The 25,356-nt window shown below is 39.7% G+C and overlaps 1 protein-coding gene across 3 annotated transcripts in view; it reads right to left on the minus strand.

The window, feature by feature from the left end:
* The window catches only part of MAN2B2 (mannosidase alpha class 2B member 2), a 31,724-nt gene extending 6,952 nt beyond the window's left edge, over positions 1-24,772 (minus strand). Inside the window, exons 1-11 of one of the 3 annotated variants that reach the window (XM_050896165.1) lie at positions 24,601-24,772; positions 24,405-24,443; positions 19,072-19,218; positions 15,262-15,367; positions 12,682-12,854; positions 11,318-11,433; positions 10,143-10,320; positions 6,725-6,923; positions 3,180-3,370; positions 2,135-2,321; positions 1,083-1,216 (exon numbers count right to left, since the gene is read on the minus strand). In XM_050896165.1, coding sequence (XP_050752122.1) covers positions 1,083-1,216; positions 2,135-2,321; positions 3,180-3,370; positions 6,725-6,923; positions 10,143-10,320; positions 11,318-11,433; positions 12,682-12,854; positions 15,262-15,367; positions 19,072-19,212 — 1,425 coding nt within the window. In that variant the 5' untranslated portion in view covers positions 19,213-19,218; positions 24,405-24,443; positions 24,601-24,772. Of the gene's footprint in view, positions 1-1,082; positions 1,217-2,134; positions 2,322-3,179; positions 3,371-6,724; positions 6,924-10,142; positions 10,321-11,317; positions 11,434-12,681; positions 12,855-15,261; positions 15,368-19,071; positions 19,219-21,406; positions 21,585-21,762; positions 21,841-24,404; positions 24,444-24,600 lie in introns of those variants that run through there. The other 2 variants (XM_050896163.1, XM_050896164.1) reach the window with 2 other exon arrangements.
* Positions 24,773-25,356: the final 584 nt, after the last annotated feature.

Here is a 25,356-nt window from a genome sequence, read left to right on the forward strand (position 1 = left end):
AGGAGAGTACAGACCGACTCTGGAACAGAGAACTTTGTATTTTTAAAATAAAGAATGACAGTTTGACTTCAGGGCATCCTAAATCCTGAAATAAATGGTTTAAATATGTCAGCCTCCTTGTATCTTACAAGGCTAAAGTAATTCAGACGGTGGGACTTCTGGGAGGTAAGTGGCTGACAGGTAAGCATGACCATGTGCTAACCCAGGAGACTGATGGCTTCCAGATAAAGACAGTATGGTCTTATGCCATAGGAACAGGAGATAGCTGTTGTGTATCACTACCTGACTACAATGTGCCTTGATGCACAGTGATAGTCATAAGCCACAGATAATAGAAACTCTGTCCAACTGGCAGAACTTGCTGAGCTATCTGGCATCTCGGGGACAGAGGGGAGCATCTGGAATTGTGTCATGCCTCTTCAGGCCTTATGTGCAGGAGGCATTCCTACAGGTTTATCAAGCCATCGATGATGACACACTCTCTACAGCAGATACTCCTCAGAAAGGCTAGTGCCAGCTTTCATTTCAGGCCACTTTCTTCTGTCCCAGGGAACAGCTGGCTGTGTCTTGGAGCTTGGCAATGACAGAATGATATGTCATATGGCAGCTGACTGTCCCCAGTTTCTTTTGGGCTTGTAAATAAGACCTACATTTCTTAAATCTCTTCTCCTCAAGGCAATCTGTCAATTATACAAAAAGGACTGTCAATTGTAGGGCAAGGCTTCAACCAAAAAGGCTTTATTGGTAACTGTTTTTTATAGAAAGAAAAGCAAGATAAGAAGTGCCAGGTCACAGACAGCAGGCATGCAAAGGACAAACCAAACACATTAGAAGAGCAGGAAGCCCTTTTGGACATCAAGACAAAAAAATTCTAGTTGAGAGAACAGGCAAGTGTAAAAAAACAAACAACAACAACCAAACCCCAAACAAATCCCTTGAAGGACTAGGAAAATCCCAGTTTGAACTAATACTTGTTTTCACTGTAATACTATATATTACTACACTTTGACAGGAGGTAGGATCAAGCCAGTGAAAACTGACAAGTGAAAAAAAAGCAACAGAAAGAAGCAAAGTTGAAGTACCTGTGCTGGTACAGAATGTCCCAGTTCATCATATACGCTCACTGCCAAGTGGCTGACAGAAACCATGACAACGGTAGTGATGTTCCATGCCAGTGGATTATAGACAACAACATATTGGTCAACATCTGTAGCACCTTTGTGCACACAAACAAAGCTATCAGTCACTAAAACTATGTATTTTTAAAATGTGATATTAAAAATTATTTGAGAGATCTGTCCAGGTACAACATCTTACAAAATATTAACATAAAACCCCACAGTAAAACTTCATGATTGAAAAAAGGAAAACATTTTATAGTACTTCATAAAAGCCTCTTGTGCTTTATTCTTCTATTCTTTACCCAATAAAAAGAGACTGTGTATTCAGAAAATGACACCTGAGTTGAATGTAAATGCATTTAGTGAAAATAAGCAGCTTACCACAACTCATGGTCATACAGTATTAACTTTATCAGAGTTATACAGAAGATCAAATGAGAAGCCTAATCTAAAAACAACCCGTAAAAAAACGTATCAGTCTGTTGCACAGCCCACGGCACTACTTACATTTGACAGTTTAAAAAGTTTCCAAAGTAAAGATAAAAAGGAATGTAGAGTCTTTAGAATAGGCCCCTTAAAAATTCCTTTACGTTTTTTACACAAGCTGGCAGTACACTACAGCAAGAACATTTCTTAACTGTGACTGTGCTTCTTACTGCGTAATCTTATGTTGCATAGTAAGGTCAGTTTAGTAATTACCCTGATCATCACCTCTTCCTACCCTCCGTTATATAGTTGAGGTCTGAATCTGGGAGCCAGGTCTAATATATGCACTGGGGCAGGGCTCTGCCTAACATCAGTTTAAAGGTCCTGGTTTCAGATGCTTGAGATCTGAGAGCTCATAAATTCATCTGAGTTTGCCTCAGATCTAGCAGGTGTCATAAGGCTAACAGGATTTTCCAGCCGTGGTTCACAGAACTTAGGTGGTACCTAGTATGTTGATTGTTTTGGAGGAAAACATGATAGCTTTCATAAGTTAGCCTGAAAATTGGAAAAGCTGTGTTAAAAAGTACCTGGTATTCCTGAGTCTTTGTTGTAAACAGAAGAATAGACCTCTCCATTCTTCTTTGCACTGTTCATGTCAAAGATTATGCAAGCCATTAGCTTCTTTACGTTGAACATTCCATACATCAAGTTATTCATGTACATGTCCTTCACCTTGGGAGACTCTGTGCCTGTTATACCATCGTGGTGCTGGACCTTACATTTAAGAGTAGTTTAAAAGGTCACAATGCAACAGGATGACAACTTCAGGTTTGCATTTGTATTAACATGGTCCACTAACCTTCAGACATATAACTTAAAATAACACGGTATTACAGCTATATTCACAGATTCACATTTTGCCTATTCCAAATTGCTATATATAGAATGAAATGGTCAAAGACAAGATGCACACATATTTCCTTCTGTACATATTCCTCTTTTAATATTTAGAAACTACTAAAGTTACTTACTTAGAGAAAAAAAACCCACAAGTTACCAAAAACAAGAATGCAGAAAAAATACCGTAACAAGACAGGTTTTTCATTTATTGACCAGATCTTAGTGGGAACTTAGCTGAAAAAATACTTACTACCAGCAAAAGCACTGAGGCCTGTAAATGGTTAATGGTATGAGGCTGATCACTTAGCTGCTGAACTTTGAAGAAACAACTCTGTCCTTCCTCTTCTAACTTGCAGTAGAGATTATCAGTAGTTTTCAGTTAGTTCAGGGGTTTTTTGTTTATTTTATTTTTAAAAACCATTTCGTAAATAATAAAACTAACATTAAGAAAAGGAATTTCATGTGCAAAGTTTGAAACCACATACTCTTTTACTGGCTGAAGAAAATATTTGCCAATAACCATGTCTTGAATGCAAGGCTAAGGGGCTGAAGTCATGTTTCAAGAGTTTTTTGAAAAATTGCTTTATTTTTACTTATGACTTGCTAAAGGGGAAAGTTATGTCTAAAAACATAAAATCAACCTCAAGACACTCCAGCTGAAATGCTTAAGCAAAGCTTTGCCTTCGGGCAATAAACATTTTCATTCAAATTAAAAAATAAATCAATCTTTACCTCTGAAACTGCCCATCTAAGGCTCTGAAGTTGCCTCAAGGCTCCACATCTGCAAATAGAACTTGCTGGGTGTTTCCGGACATACTGTGTGAAAAAGGACTCTCCAGCATAAAGCAGTGAACTTGCTCTCCTTGCGATTCCTTTTAACATGCTCCGAGAAGTATAAAACCCAGTCCATGCTTGAAATGACTCTATTAAAGAGTAGAACAGATCCAGTATATGTCAAAATACCATTTCAGTTATCACTTATTTGTTATTTATTAGACTACTACTGTACAGCTTCTTACGTGAAACCTGCTGTGGGTTTACACATCAGCCACCAAATGGAACAGTCATAAGCCCTACAAAGAAACACAGCCATAAACATGCACTATGGAAAACTACAGTCTTTCCTACAGGCCTAGTAATATGAGGGTTGATACAAAGCTGTTATCGACCAAGTTAACCTGTGTTTGCAGAAATTTTTTCTTTGTGGATCTGCACAAAACTTTAGAAGTTTCACTGAAGCATATTTTATTACTTATTAATAAAGAAAGTGGATTATAATCCTTGGTTACTGCTTGATACAAGCTCTCTATACTCCCCCCTTTTAGTCAAAGGGATTTATCTTAAATTTCATTTCCTCAAAATGGAGTAGAAACAGTGATGTGATAACATGACTCCAAACTACTGCAGCACTTCAAACTACATCAAAAGATGCCCTCAAGTAGTCAGTGGCAAGTATTTCAACAGTTAATTTGTGCTAATATGTTCCAGTATCCCATAGCAAATATTTGTTTTCAAAAATATTTGAAATATTTGAAAACAAATATTTGTTTTCAAAACCTCCAAATCTCTACTTAGTGGTTGGTTTTTTTTTTTGTTTTGGGGGGAATTTTTTTAAAAATATACCACTGATAAATAGTTTTTTCCAGAGAGAAGTTGCAGAAAGTGCTTTATAAAGTGCATATATGCAACCATAACAATCTGCTATCAGCCTAGGATCAAAGACAACAATTAGAAAATGGGATCTTTTGCTCAAAAACTCCAGGACAAACTCTTTTTGGCCTGAAAAATGCTAGAAGTTCAAACAGAATGAATTCCATTTCAGTTTTCAAGGTTACAAGCAGAAGAGTCACATATACATACTAGCACAGTACAATGAATGTAGAGTAGAAAAAGGAAATACTTATCTGGGACATAAAACTTGAGTTTCCGAGGCATATGTCAGAAATGACACTGAGCCCAATAAGTGACTCATAATAAAATGGCATAGAAAGAATGAGAGAGGATTAATCATCAAGAAGCAAAACAGTATGTGGGAGAAAGTGCACTCAAATCTATACTGCAATTGCAAGGCACAGTAAGCCCTTTGGGGAATAAATTGCATCTATGTGTGGGCACCCACCTGGAACATTGAAGGTGCTGCTATTATGCAAGCTAATGGCAATTGACTACTGCCTGTAAATTATGCCAAAAGATATAGGTAAGAGCCCAGATGTAAAAGGATATTAGCACTTAAAACTGGCAGTGCATTTATCAGCAAGTTGTTAGATATTACATGATCCCTAGAGGGAGGTAAGGGATCCGTCCATGCAATGATTCACAGGAAGCAATAGTTATTTTTATTAATTTAAAAGTTAACAGACATGTTACAGAATATTGGATGTAGAAGCTAAATTTGGGTTGTAATAGTCTGAGATATACATCCACAGTACCAAAAAATGTGATGAAGTAGTGGTAGTTACAATTATACAGAAAGGTATTTTAATGATACCAATGACATTTTAATGATAATCCAGGCAATGAAACAAATTAATGAGTTTAGAAACTGAGAAGTTAGTGGTGTCTTCTCTCTGCATATTTTGATATGAGGCCTAAAAGGGTAAATTTACTGGGGAAAAGGATTAAAGGGATGTTGGGTATGGCATGCCTTCTTTCCTATCTTCCCAGTACTTTTCAGCTCTGCTTGAAAAGCTAAGGTAGTGCAACAAGTAAGAAGCAAGCAAGCAACAAGCAGCTGCAATGAATTTGTGTCACATCATGAAATTTCAGAAATACCAGCGGTATTTTTACTTTTTGAGACTTCAGTTCTAACACAATTTTTTCCCCCCCCAGAACTTAAAACTGTTTTCTTTAATGAAAAAGACAAGACTTTCTCCTAGAGCTACAAGAGACTTCAGAAGTTCATCTACATTAGTGTTTTGTTTGGACCAGGAACATGCTTTTGAAAGGAATCTACCAGTCGTCCTTACCTAGTATACTTTGCTTTATATAAAAGATTGGTTTTGGAGCTCACAAACTGGATTCTTGATGGTATGTAACAAGCATTAATGGGCATTCAGTCCATATGACCAGATTGTATCCAATTTTCCTGCAATTACGTAGAGTGCAGACATCAAATCCTCAGCACCAACTGTTTCACTTTGACCACTCCTATTCCACCATACTAATAAAGAAGTACCCTAAGAGCTTTCAGATTGCCTTGGTCCCTTGGTTACCTGCCTCGCTTCTCCTTCAGACATTCATAGATTACTCCATGTCGTGTTTCCCATCTGTGCTCTAATCTATGCATAATCCAGTTCTTTTAAACAGTAACAACGGGACGTGGCTCTATTTGGCCCTGCATCCATCTGTTTCTAGGTATCTTTCAGTTTATCAGTTTCCTTTCAGTTCCCTGGATCCTGGAGCACTGTGTCCTTACTACAGCTCATTTTTGGGGAACAGGAGAGGCGTAACATGCACATCTAATACTGCAGAACACCTAGGAGACTACAGGTTATTTGTGCATGCTAACGTGTGGGAGGCAGAGAAAAGAATGAATTCCAAGTTAAATGTCCAAACATGAAACAAATAGTCAAAATCTATATTTGAAGCAGAATAGGACCTCATCTTTAGAGAGTTCAGACAGGACCTCGCCAATGTCATATGAGACTTTGTGTATTAGTCGTGCTGGCACACCTCTGCGGAGCACCTGTGCTATCACTGCTGTCTGCTAACCAGTTCGCCGTGTGTTACATACTTTGCAGTCTTTTTTTCCTTCATCCATCCACTGAAATATCTCACTGAATTTCAGCCAGGTGGCCTAGGCCTACAGGTTTATCTCATTGCTCACTGTTTTCACTGTAACAGAACCTGATTAGTGCAGTATCTATACATTTCTTCAGGTCATTAAAAAAATTTGGATGACATTACACACACGAATATACCTTGTGCTTAGCTTTCCTTTGCACTGTATTGTTATTCAAGACAGCAAAACAAAAAACCTCAAGTTAGATTTCTTGCCAGGTTTGCCTATTTCTACACTCTTTCTTTCAGGGTCTCTTCTTCCACCCATTGTTTCCAATGGTTCCAAAGAAACATTCCAACCACTGCCCTTCCATCTTTCTTATACCATTAAGTTGGGATCAGCTTGTCTAGTTGATGACACCTGGTAGTGTAAATAAATGTTATAGGGAGATGGTGGTTTTCCTCTTACTTTATTTCTCGTTTTCTCAATTTCCCTTTATTAAAATTTTAAATACATACATTTGGGGCAGACATTATGCAGTTGTGAACTTAATTACCTGTTGAATATGGAAGAAAGTCTTGAGAGTCCCGAATTTCCCATGTAAGATTTTTGCTATAAACTGCTTGGAAGTAATCACCAACAGTGGCATACTGGACAGCCACTCCAAACTCATCAGAATGCTTGTTAATATAATCCAACAACAGGTCCATGTTGGAGTACTGAACAGACGCATTAAAGAACTGTTTGTCACAGCCCTGAAATTCCAAAAACAGAACAGCCAAATGACTTTGGGTCATGTAATTTAGAAGGATCTTTTTTAACACTAGTCTGTGTCAAAGTGGTATTTCTTTTGATCTTGACTGCCTATATAGAAGTTATTTGTTACAAAATGTCAAGAATGGGTAGGGTTACTTGCACAGGTCAGCTGATAAGCAACCAGCATTACAGACAGGGAGAAGTGTGTTGACACACCATGTTGTGCAAGAGCATGAAATTTCGTGGTAGCAATTGGAAAATGCATGCATACATGCCTGGAAAGATGACCTTTGTTTCTTTTCACACTGCATTTCTCCTACTTAGCAGAAAATAAGGAAGTTCTTATTTTCTGCTCTTAAGAATGCTTACAGCTTTAGGAAGTGCTGAGGACATGATGTGAAACCAAACAATCTGGACAGAGATCCCTGTAGTACAAACATCACACAATGTGTTGCTGATGCCCCATCATGACAGTAGACTATAGTACTTCTGATGCTCATCCAAATAGTTACAAGAGGTGATACACTGTGTATTAAAGCCTCTTTTTTTTTTTGAGCATGCTTGCACAACTTCTGCCTTCTGTTGAAGGCATCTCAATACAGACTATCTGCACGTACAAACATTTAAAAAAAGACATAACTAATCATGCCTTTGTTCAACTACAATAGCTGAACAGGAAAATGAGAGTCAGTCAGCCATGGCACCACATGTATTCTTACAGTATCAGTATTACAGTGTAGGCATCGATCTGAAGCACAATAACATGCTAAGAAACCTTCTCCACATAAAAAGGCCTAACTGAAGCCTTCCAACACTGACACCAGCTTAATGCATCCTCATCTTCATGTCTCTGTGCTTGAGATAGAAAACATTGCACAAGTCAATCCTGATCTCTTTCAAATTAAAGATGCTCTCAGCAATTTGCCTTCAAAGCTTAGCAGATGCTTGAAGAAATGGCCAAGCAGGCTCTATTTTGTTTGCAATCCCATCTTCCACCCCAACCTTTACCTGATGAGCTCAAGGAGTTTAACCTGATGAGCTGAACCCATTCAACTCATGAATGAGTTGAACCTGATGAGTTCAATTGAACTCAAAGGCGATTACTCTCCCCTCTCTTTCCCAGATATGAGTGCCACCCCCATCCCTTCTCCATTTGCTAGGTGATTCAAGCAAGGTCACTGTCACATCCTTTATGAATCCTAGTGCACATGCCTGTCCCTCAGACCTAACAGGTCACTGATCAGAAAAGTGGAAATTCTACTTCCAAAACAGAAGAGTTCTTCTGAGATACCCAGAGATCTTCTGCATGCATATAGCAGAAACTGGAAAACAACTTCAAACTGGAATGAGCTACTAAAATGTATCAAACCAAATACTGAAAAGTACGGCAGTCAGTGCAAACTGACTTCCTGACTGGCTTCCTAATGGTGACTCCAGTTAAATTTGTGGGGAAGAAGTAATATGTTTACCAGTCAAAACTACTTCATATTTATAAAGCACTACTTTCTACTAATGATCCAAGAAGACTTCATCATACAAAGTAGACACTTTGCACCACAGAAGGGGATCTGCTGGGCTGGTAGACCCTGCTTACACTGACACAGAACGTAGTAGCTCAGGAGCACTGTAGCTCTGTAGAACAAGGATATCCAGGAGAACCTGCTGTAGTTCATCATCACATCCACTCACCATCTGAACAAAACTTTGCACAGGAATGCCATACATTACTGTACAGTTAGTTCAACCACGCAGGCCAAAAAGCATCTCAAGGATCAGTTCCAGCCCTTAAGACAATTCCATACCCCCTCATGCATCTGCTGCTATGGCCTCTAGAGAGGCAGGTTTGAATTTTTACACTGCCCCACAGCCCAATGCCTCCTCCTGCACGGCTAGGTGCTTCAGATCATGAACGAACACTTGTTTGTCCATATAACTCATCACAAAAGTGCCAATCGTCTAGATGTGAGGTCTGACCTTAAAGGGGAAGGTGTGTATTTCCTGATTTTTTAACTGAAGTGAAAAAAAAAAAAAAAAAAAAAAAATCCAAGTACTCCAAACTGTTTGTAATCATGAAAAAATAGCTAAGCTTAGCTATAGAGGTATCCGTATATCTATTTCTCTCTACTTCTTTACATAGCACTATGAATGAGTAACAAACTTTTATTACTTCGTTTAAAGCTCATTATCACAAGCACACAAATCAGGAAGTCAGAGACTGAAATTTTCTTACATTACTGCAAAACTGCAGGTTTTGATCTAGAAATTTGGAATTTATTCGTACTATTCAAAACTCTCTCCTCCCCATTCCAGCATAACTTTCGCTATAGCACTACTACAGAGTATTATATCCCACTTCTCCCCTCAACCTCTAAAAAGAAAAAAAAAAAAAAAAAAATTCAATATAAGTAACAGTGTCACAAACATGGGAGAAAAACAAATCAGTGACTCAAGGCTACATCAGTCAGAAAATGTTTGTTCTCTTTGCAACAACAGATATTGTGGTGAAATAGCCACCTTAAGAACACACATCATCCTTTAATACTGTAATTGAGACCCACAGCAACCATCAAAATTAAAAAACAGACAGTACATTCAGTGTATGCCAAGTTATTCTTTTCTAAGGACTTAAAAATAGCAAAAGCATATCAGTGCTATGTATATGTGTAGGATGTAATTAACACAGCATATTGCTTAAAAAAGTGTTTGGCTGACCAAGCTGGGATATGCTTATGTTTCCAAATAAAATACAAAGACTGTATAAGAAAATGATTACACATCAGTCAGAAAAGACCTTGTCTACCTAATGCGTAATACATTTTCTTGTAATGCTATCATTTTTGTTAATACAGAGTTATGTTGTGCTAAGCAGTTATGTAAAAAGATCATTTAAACAGACAAAACAAGGAGAAAAAAAAGGAAGTGATATTGCAATATATAGTTTCACAAGAGGTTATCTTTACAATTTTGTCACATTTCTTTCTATATTAAGTAGGGTGGAAGACTTGGTAGACATCTGGCAGACTGTACAAGGAAGTTCTAGTTTTTAAAAATCATTACTAATCAGACATTTGGACCCCACTTATTAGAAAAACACCTTACCGACATGTGGTTTGTACCTGCATTTTTGCAGTACATTCTGTAGCATGGTACCATCTACCTACTGTCCATACTGTAGGTATGCTTGCCACTTCTAAAGCAAAGGCTGATCAGGCACTTACCCATGGCCACAAAACATCACTTGTTCGGAACCAGGCTGCTCTCTCCTTAATGTTTGCCACCATGGTTTGTGCATACAGATGGATGTTAGTATCTGTAACAGGGAGACTCATGTTTGGATAAACGCCATCTTTTGGTGGATCTGGGAAAGCTGCAATTCCATTCCAATAAAATCCTGATCTAAGTAGAAGGAGAAAGCAATAGGCTATAAACAGGATTTATTCAACTGGGAAAAACACATCAAAAGGTGCTGGGATAAAATGCAGACACACAGGGAATAAGAAGCAAAAAAATTCAGTTTATATTCATTGCTAGTATTTAGGTTTTAGTGTTTATTTGGGGGTGGAGGTGGGGGGAAGGTTGTCCAGTTTTCTTTTCATGCTGTGCAACTTTCCAAGTCCCTGCTGCTTGCTGGCATAGAATAAAGAAATCATAGGACAAAACAGCAAGCTTTGTAACAATAAGGATGTTCCCCCAAGTAGACTTTGTTTACAAAGAGTATTTTACTGGATAAGCCAGCGAGCAAAATAAAGTTTTCAAAAGCTCTTGGATTTTTTTCACAAAGTAAACGGAAAATTTTAGTCGCTTTAGTTTATACACAGATAATATACACATTCTCAGCCCAATATAATGCTGAAAATCTCCCACAGAAAATCAATTAGCAATAGCCAAGTCCATACTGAGCTTCTTGGAGTTTTTAAATCTTAACTTTCCAGTCAAAGAAACAAAAACCCAATCCTGCTTTGGACATTTTCTGTTGACAGCAATTTATTTGTTTTACATTTTTATTCTACATTTTTTTGATAAGGACTGACATGACATATATATGTAGATGAAAGCAGTACCTGTGTTCCAAGCCTCCTGGTGCTAGAGGACATTATTTTTAAAGTCTGTCAATATTTTTAAGTATTTTTAATGTCTGTCAATAGTAAGTGTCACTTTTGAGCATTCAATTGTTAGGTACTGAGCAAACTTCACGTATTATTGTGGGTAGCTGGGGGTGCTTAATAATCCTGACTCAGATCTACAGAGTCTAGACATCTCCTTGACCTACAGCAGGTCAGGAGAAAGCAGTAGAATACTGTTGACAGAAAACAGTCAAAGAAAATGCTTAAACTCCAATAATATAAATCTCATAAGTGATCAATATCTCTGCCTATTTGGGAAATCTTCAGACCTGTTTGAAAAAGGTATTTGTGATGGGGTACAGTAGCTGTACTGATCCATAACATGGGTGAAGATCTCCTGTCTTTCAGATAAGGAAGGAGAGCCCTGCCATACAAACTGAAGCTTCTGGAAAACAAAAAAGGTAAGAAACTGTTACCCTTGATGACAAGTGCAGAAATACCATCATTAACAACTTAAGACTTCAGAGTGCCCATCTTCCTTTCCACCACTAGTAATACTTCAAGTGCTTTTACTTAAGACCAGCCAATGGCACCCCAAGCAAGGTCACATACTATATATAGGAAGCTATAGTGTTGCCTCTTTCTATTTGAATTGATGGAGAAGGAGAGGAGGCAGCACGCTGCCAGCATACTGCTAAAATCCAGATGTAAGCCTAGCTTATCACAGGCATTACACCTCACTTGTTTCAGTGGAAGTTGAACACCTCTAAGCTAGGAAAGACCCAGATGTAGTCTGGATTGCACTGTAGTCAGTGGGAATCAATGTTTAATCAACTGAAAAAGATTTTTTACAGTTTTGGAAGCCTCCAGACTGTCAAGTGCCAGAAAAAAAATTAGATGGGAAAAGATTGTCAAAAGCTCATAAAAGATTTTAGCAGAAAGGAAGCATCACAATTCAGTGCAAACATAAGGTGGTAGGTCCTGGCTTCACCAAATTCAACAAGAATCCTGCTGTCTTCTTCAGAGACGCTTGAGTTTCACCCAAGATTCATAAAAACTGCCCAATGCCAAGCTCATACTAGTGAAAGCCCCCTATTTTCACATAATTTAGTGTGTAAAACTGATGACAGATCAGGATCCAGCATTGTGATATGAAAAGAAAAACATTTACTGTGTATGGGACACTGCGAGAGAAGGCAGAACATGAAACAAAAACTGAATTCAGCAAAAAAACGATTAGCTGCCACCCTAACTGACCTAGTATTATCACTTTTACAGGCACAAATAAGTGTTCCAAGCATGACAACCACCATGCCCAAACATACACACTACACTTTAAAACAGTCTATATAAAACCCAACATAGCTAAGATTTTCTCAGGGGAAGCTGAACCCCATTCTAGATGCCTTCTAATTCAATGTCAATTTACGCCTTGCCCAACTGCCCGCATTTTATGTCTTCTTCAGGCTAGACTATACTTTATCCTTGACCAGAAGTCACAAAGACATTACTTGACCATATTACACAGATTCAATATATTTCACCATTACCACATGCAATTGGCATGTGACTTTTAGAGAAGAAATACCTATGTTTTCTTGTACAGATCAGAGAGATGCTTATCTTAATGTCATGGTTTGGATTACTGTAAGTAGAGGCTGGCAACGGGTTCCATTCCTAAGGGTATTTTTACCTTGTTTTTCTGCATGTCAGCCTTCAGATCATAGTCAATCCGAGAAATAAGATGAGCATTAAAACCAGCCAGAGCAAAAAGAGTTGGTGTTGTAGCTGAAGCTCCAAAAGGATCAACGTGCCAAGAAAACCGAGGCCTGATCCCAAAAGTTTCATACAAAAATCCATGGCCTTCTGCAAAGCAAAATTTGCTTACATTAGGAACACTTTTACAAGTTCATTTTATAAATTTAATAAGCATATAGTATTACAGATAAGCACTTAAAGGATAGCTCTTTGTTGCTGTTTTCCAAAGCATTTAAAGTTTCAGGAATTTAATGATTCTCAGCAGAAAGTTTCACACTGACAATATTTATTTTGCTATGCCAAGTGTAAATTATTAACATTATAAAAGATGAATAACAAAAAGGAATTATGATTAGAGACAGGCCTGGGAAAAAGTACTTAGATACAGATTAGGTTAAGGCTAATAGCCAGGTTGGAGTCTGCATGAAAACAACAAGCTGGGGTTTAGTTTGTGTTTGCTCAAATCATACCACCCGTTTTCAGAAAATTTCAGTCTCATATCAAAGACAAAGGGACAGGGAAGCCATCCAGTAAACAAAACTAATATGAATACGATCCTCAATTGTAAAAAAAGAAAAAAGCCAAAGGTTAATAGCAATCTTGATAGATGTTATTTACAACCAATGTTATTAATTTTGTATGGAAATGAGTTTCAAAAAAAGAAACCCCCAAACCAGAAAGACCAGACAATAGAATAAACTCAGACAAACTATTTAAACAAAACAACCAGCTAAGCAGTAGATTTTATTCAGAACTCCAGTATATTGCACTAGGATTCTCATCATAAAAAAAAAAAAAAAAAAAAAAAAAAAATTTGCAGATCTTAATTTCATAGTTCTGGAATTGTGCTCAGAACTATTTGAAAATACAACCTTATCTTCCCCATTTTGGACTAACTCCATTCCAAATTTTAATATCACGTTTGAATAACTGAGGTTGCAAGGCATTCTCTTTTCACTTCATCTTTCCATGGTTAATGTCTTCTCTAGTGAAAATATTCACAAACAATGTGTTTATTTTAACTCTTCTGACTGAAGCACATTTTAGGCAGAGTTTGCTAGGCTCTTCCAAAACACAGCTGACTGGACAGACAGAAGACACGAAATGTAGACCCCAAATCTCTGCACTGGCTTTGTCTTCTCAAGATGAACTCCACACACACAATGCAAGGATACATTTTTTTGTTTGTATGTATTCATAATTAAACTGAGAAGAGTGCATTCAGGAAAAATAAGTGGGGACTTTAAAATACAGTAATGTATCTTTGTTCCTGCTGAATAAATTATCAAACTTGAATTTTCTTTTTTAAAAAAAAAATGTTTATACACAGAATGAAATATTAAATTAGAAATAATGTTTTTTGCAGCTAACTCCAATGAAGGAAAAAGCTGTATTTGCATTTAACAAAAGGACTCTTCAGTCAATATTAATATTTTCTTTGGAGAAGTCCTGGGTTCGCTGTACTAAGCCCATATAACAACCTTTAAACACAGGAGTCAGATGGGGGGGGGGGGGGGGGGGGGGGAAGTTCATCCCCTCTCCTCCTCTTGGCCAGAGTGTGATATGGTGACTCACTAGGATGCAAAAGCAGCTGCTATCCCTGCACTCCTGATAAACACTGACAAGCAAGGAACAAGGCCAGTGGTGCTGCGCAGTCAGATTCAGCAAATGATAAAAGCCTTTTCTGACCCTTTACGCTCCCATATAGAAAGGTGCCCAGAGTGTAGCCCTGAAACGGGCAGGGTTTATATCAGCCATGACAGACAGCTGGTGCTAATACATCCCCTCCCGCCCCAAAAAAGCGTGCTACTCCCTCATGGCATATTATAGGCATCTATAGCACAGTGGTGGCATGATTTATCCTGTTTGTTTTTCCATTAACCAGATGGAGATAAACCTAAATACTAAAAGACACTTTAAACCTTCAGATGGAGAGGCGTAACACACGAATGGCTGGAAGCAGAAGCTAGAAGATTAAAATGGGAAATAGTGCATCTCTTGGAAATACGCACCTATTTCTAACAGAAGCTGCTGATCATGATTACAAATGGAGGTTTCTGCATCAAGCAAGTCTTTCAACTCAGTTCAGATGACCTCAGTGACATTCTATGGCCCACGTTCTGCAGAAGACTTTGCCTAAACGCTACAACCTCCCCACACTCTGAATTGCTACGAGGTATTTACTTGCAGAGTGTTTCATACCCTGAATTTGAAAACACACACAAACACACACACGTGCGCGCCTCTGCTCCAAAGGAGTTTATAACTGACATCAATTAAACTGCAAGTCAGCTTTCAGTAACCTTTCTGCTTACTGCAGAACTGTTGTGTTTGATTCTTTTGAAAGCAAAGATTTTGACAGATAAACCACCAGCAAGTAAAAAATAAGAGATGCTTTAATCAGTTCTTAAAGAGTAAGAAAATAATAGCAATCTTGGGGTGGAGAAATGAAAAACAAACAAAACCCCCAAGGTCATAACAATGAAAAATAAAAGTTAAATGCGAATATGCATACCCGTCAACTGTAAAATTTGATCATCAATTAGTGTCACAGCTTCATCATGCATCACTTGCCCTCCAATGACAAATTCCAATCGTCCCTCCTGAAGCAACTGATGGACCTATGATATTGAAATTAAGACACAGAACATAAACATCATTTCAGTCTTATCCAAAAAGGCTGCAAATTCATTTCAGATCACAGCACATTACCTAGACACAACGCTTGTCAAGAAGGCATCCAGGACAGAAGTGGGATAAAAGGCTGTCTGTACTGAGTGCTATCAAAAGGAAAAGAAGGGGAAAAAAAGCATACTAACGTGCTGCACAGCGCATTGATTTACCCAGCTTACACTGAAACGAGGTAGCAGGCACAAAGGATGCACTGCCAGGTAGACCCTGACCTTCTGGTGTTTCTCAGTAGGGCTGTTACCATGCCTTTATACTATCTAAACACCAGACTTGTCTCCATACGCTGCACTGGCAGCAGCCTAGGATCCTGCCTCAAGGCAACTAGAGCTGGGGGACTAAAACAGAAGATACTAGTGCTTCTCCCAAAGTCTTCCTCCTGCTGCATCTGTTTTGGCTTAAGAAGGGCATGGGGTGGGGCTGGATGAGAGAGCAATATGCAACCCCATACAAGCAGCAATGGCCAGGCTCCCAGGGTTTCCTTTAGTCTACTACCTCTGTAACAGTTTGGAGACTGAGATCTGTGGGATCCAGGAGGGAGAGAGAGTGTGCCATCACACCATGGCCACAAACACATCTCTTCTACTCTGTATGTATCTACCTTGCCTTCAGAGCATGGACAGGTTACTCAACTTGTGAGAGACAGCATGCTTTATTAAGAAATAGTTATTCCACATGTAGCAGGTTTGCCTGCCTGATAAACCCACTGCTAACCTTCATTTCTGGTCTCTTTCTCCTAGTTTGAAAACTGTCAATATATTACGACCTGTTCAACTGTTCAAGGTTTTTCTGCATTTTGTTTTTTTTTTTTTTTTTTTTTAATTTCAGCCACTAGAAACAACAAGTATGCTGACAAGTACAACTTTCAGCAAATGTGCTGGACGAAGAGGGGGTGCTGTTTGAAGGGAGGGAGTAATAGTCTGTGTCCCTTTCTGGAAGTGTTAGGGAGTCTTCTGGTTTTATTATAGTTACTTCACTACCTAGAACTTCAAAGATACCTTAAACTGCCGACAAAGAAATTTTATATAAATATGTATTTTAATCTCCACCCTTTTTTTTTTAATCTGTCATGTAGGATGCCAGTTCCAGAGCTATTATATTTATTTCCCCAGGAACCTTCAATGAATGCCCCTGTGTCTGCTCAGATACGATGCTAGATTGTCAATTTTGATTATAATCATCTCTCTCATTCACAATGTTGTGAAAATGCTTCAGGGCTCAGCATTCATAAATTAGTTCCAGCTGACTGTGGTGACTGATTAGCATGCTGGGAGACCAGATAACTGATATCTGGTGTTAGCACAGAACTGGTCCTGACCTACATGAAAAGCATCTGTGGCTATTATTCCCCATTTGGATGGATGTCCAAAAAAGATGCCTCTTTGGGCCATGGAAATGTTTTTTTAATATAAGTTTTGTGGAACCACTGAGAGGCTGAAAACACAAGAAAAATAATTCAAGTAACCTAAATAATATCTGACCCTAGAAAAAAAAAGAAAACAATATCTCTAATGACAAGCACTTTTGCTGACCAGAACCGGGCAAAAGGAAGGATGAACTGAAGAAACAGACACAGCAGTACTACAAGCAGCAGACTACTATGGCAGAAGAACATATCTGTGGTCCTTCGGACAACTACTGCTATCTTTGCTTACATCAGCTCACCCCTACAAACCAGACAGAAGTGGCTACACATCTTTCTTCCCCTAGTTAAAACACCCAGACATCGAGCCAAGGTAAGGCGATAGGAATGGTTCACACAAGAAAATACTGTGGAAATAACATGCACTGAGAACTAAGAGGTTCATATCTGGCTGAATACTGCTGCAATACATTTCAATCCTATATATTCTCTTGTCTGAATTGTAAAATCAGCTTTGGTACGCAGACTGTACCTTTTACTAGTTTTTAATGCTACTGCTCTAATCCAAAGCAGACATTCCAAAAGAAACTAGAATTGAATCCTGTATTCCAAGTAAAATACTAAATTAAGACAAAAAATGGCAAAATGAAAACCAGAGAGCGTGTACTACAGAAAATCATTAATGCTAGAGTTCAAGTGGAAAAAGCAGGACAGTAACCAGAGTGACCTAATTTCGAGGCCCAATATTTGCAAGTTGCTAATGTTAAAAACATGCCACAGGCATCATAGCTCTTAAATATTAGAGATTAAATGTTTGACACACAAGTTTAAGAGGAATTTGGTTTTAATAATTTTAATTTTCAGACAAGCAACTATAAAGTAACTAGAGAACTGACTAAAAATGCGTAAAAGCAACAATTATCAGTAATCAGGCTAGGAAATTAAAGGCTGAATGATATGTACTAGTTTTGCACTACTGAAGTCAAATGTGATACACATTTACTCCTCTGGATTCCACATAATAGCTAGAATAGATATTAGAAACACGAGCCTTTACTTTATATTTGGGTTACAGCAGCATAACATACTTGAAATAAGATCAACTTACCTTAGAAAGTTAGAGTACTCTTCTGTACCTTGACAAAGTAGTTCCTATGCTGTTTTTTTTTAATTCCCCCACCCCAGACTTACAATACAGTTTTCTAATTAAAACCAGACAAGAAAATTGTCCTGCAACAGGTAAGTATGGGCAAAGCACCCACACAAAAACAGTGAACTGCCTATACACAGCAACACCTCTCATACAAAGGTCAGCTGCATACAGGTTGTAAGCTATTATTTAAATCCTAAACATTACAGAAAATTCAGAATTTAGTGAAGGACTAGGTTAAAAAAAACAGACAAGAGGTGCCTTTTTTACATGACACTTTAAACATCTAGCACTTTAAACAAACTGAAATGTAAAGTACTGCAAGTAATATGCTGCTGTTGGCTGGACCCTGGTAACAAAACAGACCATGGAGTTCTGAGTGAGTACCTATGGGAAGCTGCACCTGTATATCCTCTGGTTTTAGGGTCCAAAACTTAAACATCTTGCACTGCAATGCAACACATGACCAGCTGCTAGGCTATCAGCCCAGTCTTCGATGTCAGCATGTTTGTTTCATGCCAGAGGAAAGAAGAAATGACAAATAAAACTTCACAATGTCTTTACTAGGAAAAAGAAAAATGCTCAAATTAAAACTCTAAAGACTGAAAGGGATCACAGCTTATAAATAAACAAACCCAATAAACACTTATTGCTGTTGAATCTACAGTCACCTCTTTGTTGCGTTATCCTTGTTTACACATGGCAGGTTTTTGAGCAGTACTTAACTAGAAAGAAAAAAAGTTCCTTCTTGTGAGCAGTCTTAAGCAGCAGTTTATGAGCTTCAGATGTTTAACAGATATTGGTGCAGCCTCTTTCAGAATCACCCACATCTTATACTAGCATGCCCCCAAATAAGAAAGTCACCGATGAAACAAGAACTGTAACGTGTAAAGAGTCTTCAGTGCAAAGGTTACTACCTCCTACCACTCTAATCTATAGCTGGGGCTTTAACCTCTTGCAACTGCCTTCAGAGTTAAGGTCCTTTCATAAGAAGTACCAGATTGAGAGACAGCTTACACAAGACCTGGGTTAAAAGCAAATAGTGAAGTACTTTGCCCCTCCTTGCTCCCTGAAAAGAGCGTTGATTCTTTGTTAGCAGGAAGTACGGCTCTAGTACAACTTACCTGCTGCTTGTGTGTATCTGTGGCTACTGCATCCCACCAGAGTCGAAAGAATTCCTGCTCCACAGCAATAAATTTGCGCTGCTTTCCTTTCATTAGCTCTTCTACAACAGATGTGTAGACATTTGCTGCATAAGCATGCATACTTTCCTGCAAAAAAATTATGTAGAAAATAAACTGTTTTGCCTATATTAAATGGGCTCGTTTGAACATTCATTGGGCTTGAGAAGAGAGAGATCAAAACCCTCACATTTGTTGCACACTTCCTTTGTACACTCAGAAAGACCGAGTTCTCTCCGATTATGTACAGCCTGCGGGCCCTTCTGCTGCAAAATACATCCTCTGACTGGGAACCTGACTAGATCGTGGTGTAGTTTCCCCCAAGATCTGCAGACACCTACACAAGCTTTCCTTTTGATGCACTGGGAACAGCTCACCCTGTCCCTCATTGCTTACCTTAAATCAACAATGCCATAAATGATAAGACTTTGCACCAACATAGTTTAAAAACCCACATGCACACTTTGTTCTTCCATTTCTGCTCTTCTTCTGATGGCCTGAATTATTAGAATTCTTTCTTCAGAGTGCGTATGACTCCATGCTCCAGGTGTGCGTTGCTGGTATAATACAGTGACACATACAACATAAATTAAACTACTATGGTCCTAGAAGTTTCAGTCATGAAAAATAACTCCATTCTGTTCGATGTTTTAGGATAAGGTAAAACCAAACTGGCAAAGGACTTTTAGAACGAGTTTGACTGTTGATGTAGAATCATCCAGAATCTGTGCATCTATCCTATGTCGTTCCTAAAGCAACTTGTATTCCAGAATGAGGCCTATGGATTTTATTGAAATGCAAACATGACAGTTGTATCCATCAAATAACCTATCACATGGTTATATCCTATCCTATGGTATCAAATGAACAACATCACGTTAATTTTAAACTTGTGCACATGAAAATACTTCGTGTATACTTACCCTTGCCACAACAACCTCTGCTGACCAGATCCAGTCTTCCATCCTTTACTTAATGTCAAAGTGATATACAACGTCTAAAGGCAACAGCAGAGATCCTAGAATTCCCTGCAATGTCTGTGTTTTCTTGTAACAAAGTTATCTGTATGTCACAGCACGGTTACTTTAACCATAACACTTTTCTACTGAAACTACTGGTACTTGCTTAAGAACCCACACCACGATACATACACATGCATCTTAAAGTGACTGACATGTAGATCTCTCACCCACCTAAAAACTAATGGGCATGATATGTAAAATATGAATCCATAGTTTTAATTTAGGCAAGTTTCCTATACAAAAATAACACTTTGAAATAAAAAGGGGATGATGTGATCCAAATCGGAAATGGACTTTTCCTAACCCCTTGCTTTCCACAACTCCAATCCAGCTATCTTTGTAAAAATGCTAAAGTGTCATTAGAAAAGGGAAAACATTTGAGTGTAGGAGAAATGGCTTAAAATACTGTAGTGCTTAGCTTAATAATTACTCGTTCAATGATTTCTCAATCAGTTAAGGGTTTTTTTAAAGTCAAGATTATGATTAGATGCTTAATACAATGTGAAATTTTAACTAAGGGAATAGCTTTTAAGTTTTACTAATACTCAAAAGTGACACACTCAAATGATTGCTAAGGAATTTTAATTTTTCACTGGCAATTGGCTACAAACAATACAACCTAAAATCCAAGTAGATGTACAATGATTACAACATGAGGCTTAATTTTAGTTCTTAATAGTTAACTGGAGTACACTAGATATTAAGAGCTGAACAAGGACTTTTCTAATTTAATACAATACTAAAATATTCTGTGTGGTAACTTACTGAAAATATTTTCTTGAGGTATTTTGGAGATTAAGGCATGCCAGTCTTTATTCTGACTCAAACTATGCTGGAACTAAGCAGTAAGATATTACCCAAGCCTACAAAGTTTATAAACCCCAGCCATCTTGGTGAGAATTGAAAATAATTGTTCTCACAAACCAGGATACTTGCAAGCAACAATAAGAATTTTCTTTCCAATTCATATCCTCTATCAGCTAATGAGATACTCTGAAAAAATAAGCAGTGTCCCAGTATAAGTGATCAGATAAGATTTTACTTATTTAAATATAGATTTTAAACTTCTACCATGATGTAGAAATAGTTTTGTACCGCATTCTAGATAATGGTGAGGTGTGTTTCACACCTATGCTAAGATACGTCAGTGAGATGCCACATTGCACGCAAGCTACGGTACCACTGTTGTTATCAGATAGCAACTATCAGATTGCTTTGAGAGGAAAAAAAAAAAAAATTATTATACATAAGCTAACCATGCCTCCTCCAAACGAGCGTCGGGATCTCGAAATACCAGGTGATGGAGCACACTCCAGGACAGCCTTAGGGCAGGAGATACACCTTACAAGGATTTATGCGTTTCTCTGGAGGCGGGTAGGTGTTAGGACAGGAGCAGGCAGACCCCCCGCAGCCAGCATGACACGACTCCGGGTAGTTTTGCAAGCTTGAAGGCGCACAGGGAGCTGAGCTGAGCTGAGGTCGGGCAGCGGAGAGGCTCAGCCCCACCAGCCAACAAGCCCACCCCTACCCCGGCAGCCGCCGAGCCGTCCCGGAGGGAAGGCGGCCGCGCCGTTATCCACCCCGGACAGGCTCGCTCCGCAGAGGGCCCCACCTGCACCGTGTAAACCCAGCCGACGTCCATGTGGCTGTGGGCGACCACGAAGGCCCGCAGCTGCCCCCGGCCGTCGGCCCGCGGGAGGAGGCTGAAGAGCAGCAGGAGGAGGAGGAGGAGGAGGAAGAGGAGCGGGGGGCGCATGGCGGCTCCGCGGGCTCCCCGCCACACTTCCGCGTCCCGCCGCCCCGGCACCGCCCCCGGCACGGCGGCCCCGGGGCGGGCAGCAGCGGCTGCCGCGCCGCCGCACCATCTTCACCGCGCGGAGGCGTCGGGCTCGCTTGTCGGCAGGAGCTGCTTTGTTGAAAAACAAAACAAAACCAAAACAACCCAAACCAAAAAAGCTACCGCAGTTTTCCTTGAAACGAGAGGGTTTTGAGGCACGAGGGGGTGACTCTGCGTTAGCCCCGAGCCGCTCTGCAGGTATTTCAGGTCCCTACAGCAGGGTGCGAGCGCCAGTTAAAGCCACAGCCCCCGGGTGGTCCTGGTGGCTCTCCTTAACAACTCTGGGGCTGGATTTCTTACAAAACTAGATTGCTCAGAGAGATGTTGAGTTCTGCACCTTGGACAACTATAAATCCTTATGGGTTTTTTTTTGAGGAAATTCTTTTGAATTGAACGCGACTTCTTTATTTCAAGGTATAATAGTTCATTACGGATTATTGTCTGCATCTTTGAAGTTTTGAAGTTGTAGCAAGATCAAATTTTATTTTATGTGGTTGACCTTCTGATCCCATTTAAATTGGTTTTATCACTTGTTTTATCGCTGCTAGCAAGAGGTGGACCCTGTGCCGAGAACTGAAAAGGTAGACTTGTGTCTGCATAAAGTCCTACTGAAAAGGAAAAAAATCCAACCCATAATTAAAAAATGTTATAGGGTAATGTAGCCCAGTGTCCTCAGAAGTTTTGTCTGCAGTCGCACCAGTTTCTGCCCAATATATCATTGTGATATTAAAAGCAAAAACAGATTAAACTATTTTTTTAAACTTTGACTCTTTAAAATACACAGTAGTATAACTTGACTACCTTGCTTAAGTTCTAGTTTGAGTAAATTACATGCTTTTAACAACCTTACAATCCTGAAGTGACAAAAAATATCATACCAAACTCTTTGCTCATTTCTAACAGTGCAAAAGTAAAGGACATCAGATGAAGGCGGTACCTGCTCCCACCTTCAAGTTTGTCTGTTGATTTAGCATCACTAGTTTCCAAACCTAGTTAAACTAGTCATCTCTCTGAAGGAAACAATCACAAATAGCTTAAGAGTGTCCAGCTACAGACTTACACTGATAAAAGTAAAAGATGAATTCATACTGGACTAGCTGGCACTTGGGTGCAAATTAACCCATCTCAATATTCAAGATACCTGTAGAAACAGATCACACACTGTAAATGCGATTTGCATCTATCTCTTCATTTGAGAAAGGAAAAAAAAAAGCATGCTGCATTACATGCCAAACTTGGTGAATTTTTTAACATACAAATTTTGTAAATGTTTGAAGTCCAGAATGAAAAATGCTATGTAAGTCAGTAATATTGAGTTGAACAGCATAAAATTGCCACATTTTATAAATATTAAATCTAATAGGAATGGATTCTCCCAGAACAGGCCCCTGGTTTGCTACTTAATATGGCAGACTAGAGTTTTCTCCAACAAGAAGAGGCTAACACTGGAATGCTAAGGTTAATTTTATTTATGATAATACCGTGTCGTGAAGAGCAATCAAGGTCTGTACATAATTTGTAGGGGGAGTTAGTATCACTGTAAGCAGCTGGATGAAGCTTTACTTTAATACAGTTCTATGATACTCTTTTTTTCCTCAAATCATCAGCTTAAATCTTTTCAGTTCCAAAAAAGCTAGTGCACATCCAGCAAACATATGGCTTGGGGATATATATACACAGTCTAAATGAACTGGTGTTCTTTTACCTCAGAAGGCATTATGGTCTTTGTAATTTAGGTGAAGTTCCCAGGAAAGCTTAAGTGTTGGCATTTTGCTTTGTTTCTAAAAGTAGCTGAGAATGTTTGCAGAAAGTTACTCCCATTTTAACCTATTTCCTCCAGAAAGTGTAATTGTTCTCCTTATTCTTTCACAAAGGCCACAGTGTGACACTGTCTTGGATGCAGCTGAGAAGAATATAAATATTTGAACAGAATACTTTTATTAGGAAAAATTGAATCAAACTGCCAACAGTTTACACACCTAATGGCATCAGGAGGGTTTTCACTTGCTGCAAAAAGGGATGAATGTAGGTATATCAAGTAGAATTTATGCCGAAAATCATGCTTCCCCACCATTTACATACCGTTTCACAAATAGCAAAAAGCTAGATGGAGGAGCCAGTGTAATTGTGCCATGACAGCTGCCTGCATTGATATTTTATCCTCTTGTAGGCTCCTAATCTCTTAGTATGGCTTGATTATAGTCTTCCTGTATTATTTCTTAAGCTTTTCTCATTTGCCCATACAAAGTGTGTTTGCTCTCTTTGACACAAGCTGTGCTGTATGCGGGCCTCTGACTCTATCACCTCAAAAAGACAGAAGAAGTAGGCAGGATGCTGCCAGCTATAAGCTAAGCAGTCACAATCGTGTTAAATTAACTATCAAGAAAGCCACCTGGTGAACAGAACAATTAACGTACCTTTGCATTTCCCTCCTGTTGTGCTTTTGGGGTGGATGTCTGAAAGAATAAAGGCGTTTATTAACATAAATTCACTCTAGCTGACTGTTTCAGTGTTTTAAAATTTGCCATTCTCCTAAACATTTTCCAGTGGAGGCAAAGATCACTACACAGAACACTTAAGCTTATTTGATAACAGGGTTGCTTTCTTACTTACCCCTCATGGATGCTGTAAAGACAGTTTGCAGATCCACAGGGGTCCACGGACCAGATGAAAACCACTCTCCGGTCTTGCAGTGATTCCAGTGTATATAAAACCTGACAATTTACGTGGTATTTGCAGCCTTTATCCGTAAGATAGCCTACATGGCCTAGGGATGGTAAGAGAACTGAGGTGAATGTGGTGAGGAAAACGCAGCTGCCGGTGCTTGGTGTGGCGAGCCGAGAGAGGCCGTACAGATGCTAGCATGGGTGACACTGGCGAGGCCCTGCTGTGAGGTGTTCTCCAGGGGTTGTGTGTCCAGGCTCCTGGTGCAGCTGGGGATACGCACCCGCGCATGCCAGGCTGGCCGCGCCGCAGGCACGAGTGGCTGAGGCGCTGTGGAGGGACACGGCACAGCCGGGGGCACCTGCCGGGGAGTTCGTGACTGAAGTTGAACCAACAGCAGGAAGGATCCTCACTCCGGGCCGCGGAGGGAGGCCGGGAGGAAGGCCAGGCTGTGGCGTCGCATCCCGCCGCCGCCGGGGCCGGGGCTCGCCTCAGGCGGAGCGGCCGCCCAGCCCCGCCCGCCCCGCCGGCGCCCCGCCGGGGGCGGCCCCGCCGGCAGCCCCGGACCCCCGCCGCGGTGCCGGGGCCGCCCCGCGCCCGCTCACACCTGTTGGGGCCGCGGCGGGGCCGGCGGTGCCGGGCGCGGCGGGTCCTGGCGAGGCTGCGCCGCCTCCGCCGGGAGCTCCGGGCGGAGCCTTCCCGCCT

Source organism: Gymnogyps californianus, chromosome 4, assembly GCF_018139145.2.
Source record: "Gymnogyps californianus isolate 813 chromosome 4, ASM1813914v2, whole genome shotgun sequence".
NCBI lineage: Eukaryota > Metazoa > Chordata > Aves > Accipitriformes > Cathartidae > Gymnogyps > Gymnogyps californianus.